Source organism: Mus caroli, chromosome 2, assembly GCF_900094665.2.
Source record: "Mus caroli chromosome 2, CAROLI_EIJ_v1.1, whole genome shotgun sequence".
Taxonomy (NCBI): domain Eukaryota; kingdom Metazoa; phylum Chordata; class Mammalia; order Rodentia; family Muridae; genus Mus; species Mus caroli.
Window position 1 is genome coordinate 105,436,391 of NC_034571.1, and position 1,648 is coordinate 105,438,038.

Here is a 1,648-nt window from a genome sequence, read left to right on the forward strand (position 1 = left end):
AAAAAAAAAAAAAAAAAAAAAAATTCTGGAGCATAAAATGTAGGACCAAGTTTTGCCATTTTTCTTTATTTGGGAAGAGGGGCAGAAACCACATAGTCTAAGCTGGCCATGGTTTCACTATGTAGTTCAGGCTGGCTTCAAATTGGCAGTGATCCTCCTGCCATACTCTCCTGAGTTTTATGATTACAGGATGTCACCATACCTGTGTTTTCTGTTTGGTTAGCTGCTTCCACTTGTTTATTTATTTGTTTGGGACAACCTTAATCACTGTAGTCCAGGTTATGTTGAAGTTTACTCTAACCCAGGCTGGCCTTGAACCCATGGTGATACTCCTGCTTAAGCTCCCCCCACCCCTCCGTGCTAGGATTATATGTGTGAGCCACCATGTCTTGTTTTCTTCTGATGTTTTTTGAGAACTATGGGGAAATCAGCACGTGCTTTCAAACAGGGAAAGACTAAGGTGCTGATGAGAAGTAACTAAGTGTGATTTTCCTTTTTCCAGGACAGATGGGAGCTTTGTGGTTCATGATATTCCCTCTGGCTCTTATGTAGTGGAAGTTATTTCTCCTGCTTACAAGTTTGACCCTGTCCGAGTCGATATCACTTCAAAAGGAAAAATGCGGTGAGGATACCCAGTTTATTTTTTACCAAAGTCTGGTCTGGTTAGTATGTTGTTACATGTCATTTTTTGAATTTATAGTGAAGGTTGAGAGTTTCTTACTTAAACCACAGTTATTTCTTAAAACGTTTACTCTTGTTTGTAATCTGAGCACTGAGACTATGAAATTGAATCCCCCCCCCCCCATCTGCATGAGTGTTCATAACATCTACTATAGTTGTTCAGGGTAAAGGTAAGGTTACTTACTGTAGAGGGAAAGTACTGTGAAAGTTATGATCGAAATGTGCCTTTAAAGTGGAGAATTATTTAACTTTTTTGAATTAGAAATACAACTCAGGACTTTTCATTGAGATATTTTGATAATCCCTCTTCTTATTAGCTACAAAGTTGATCTATAAGTTTCTATAGCTTCTCCTTTATACACTACACATTTTAGTAAAGGGGTTATCAGATGTTATTGTGGAGTTATGTCACAGTAAGGATCTTGATAAAATGGAAAGAGGGCCCATGAGATGACCCAGCGGGTAAACATACATGCCATGGAGCCTAATGACCAGGGTTTTATCTGAGACCCATATGATGGAAGGAAGAAAATTCCTGCAAGTTGTCCTCTGACCTCCACAAGTGTACTGTGGCACTTTTGTGCCCACAAACATACGCTAAATAGGTAAAAATGTGTAACCTGGGATATAAATTTAAAACTTCTCACAAAGTCTAGGAGTGTCCAAGCTGCCGATTGAAGGTGACCCTTGGTTAGCATAACTGGAATAGTAGCCTACATTCCCTGGAAGGCAATGCCCTTTGCCTGTTTAAATCAGAAAAACATTTATAGTTGTTGAAACTACTTTAAAAATTCAAAGTAAATAAAAAACAGTGTGTATTGAGCCATCCATGAAGCAGACCTGTAGGTACTAGACACTACAGGTACTAGATATGGCTTAAATAGTTTAAAAATATATTTTAAGTGGTTAACAAAAGACTTGATATCTCTTGTTCTTTTTTTTTTTTTTTTTTTTTTTTTTTTTTTTT

The 1,648-nt window shown here is 37.5% G+C and overlaps 1 protein-coding gene across 1 annotated transcript in view; it reads left to right on the forward strand.

Annotated features, from left to right (window-relative positions):
• Window positions 1–1,648, forward strand: part of Emc7 (ER membrane protein complex subunit 7) — a 12,791-nt gene that overhangs the window by 4,578 nt on the left and 6,565 nt on the right. Inside the window, exon 2 of the mRNA XM_021152826.1 lies at window positions 503–622. Coding sequence (XP_021008485.1) covers window positions 503–622 — 120 coding nt within the window. The remainder of the gene's footprint in view (window positions 1–502; window positions 623–1,648) is intronic.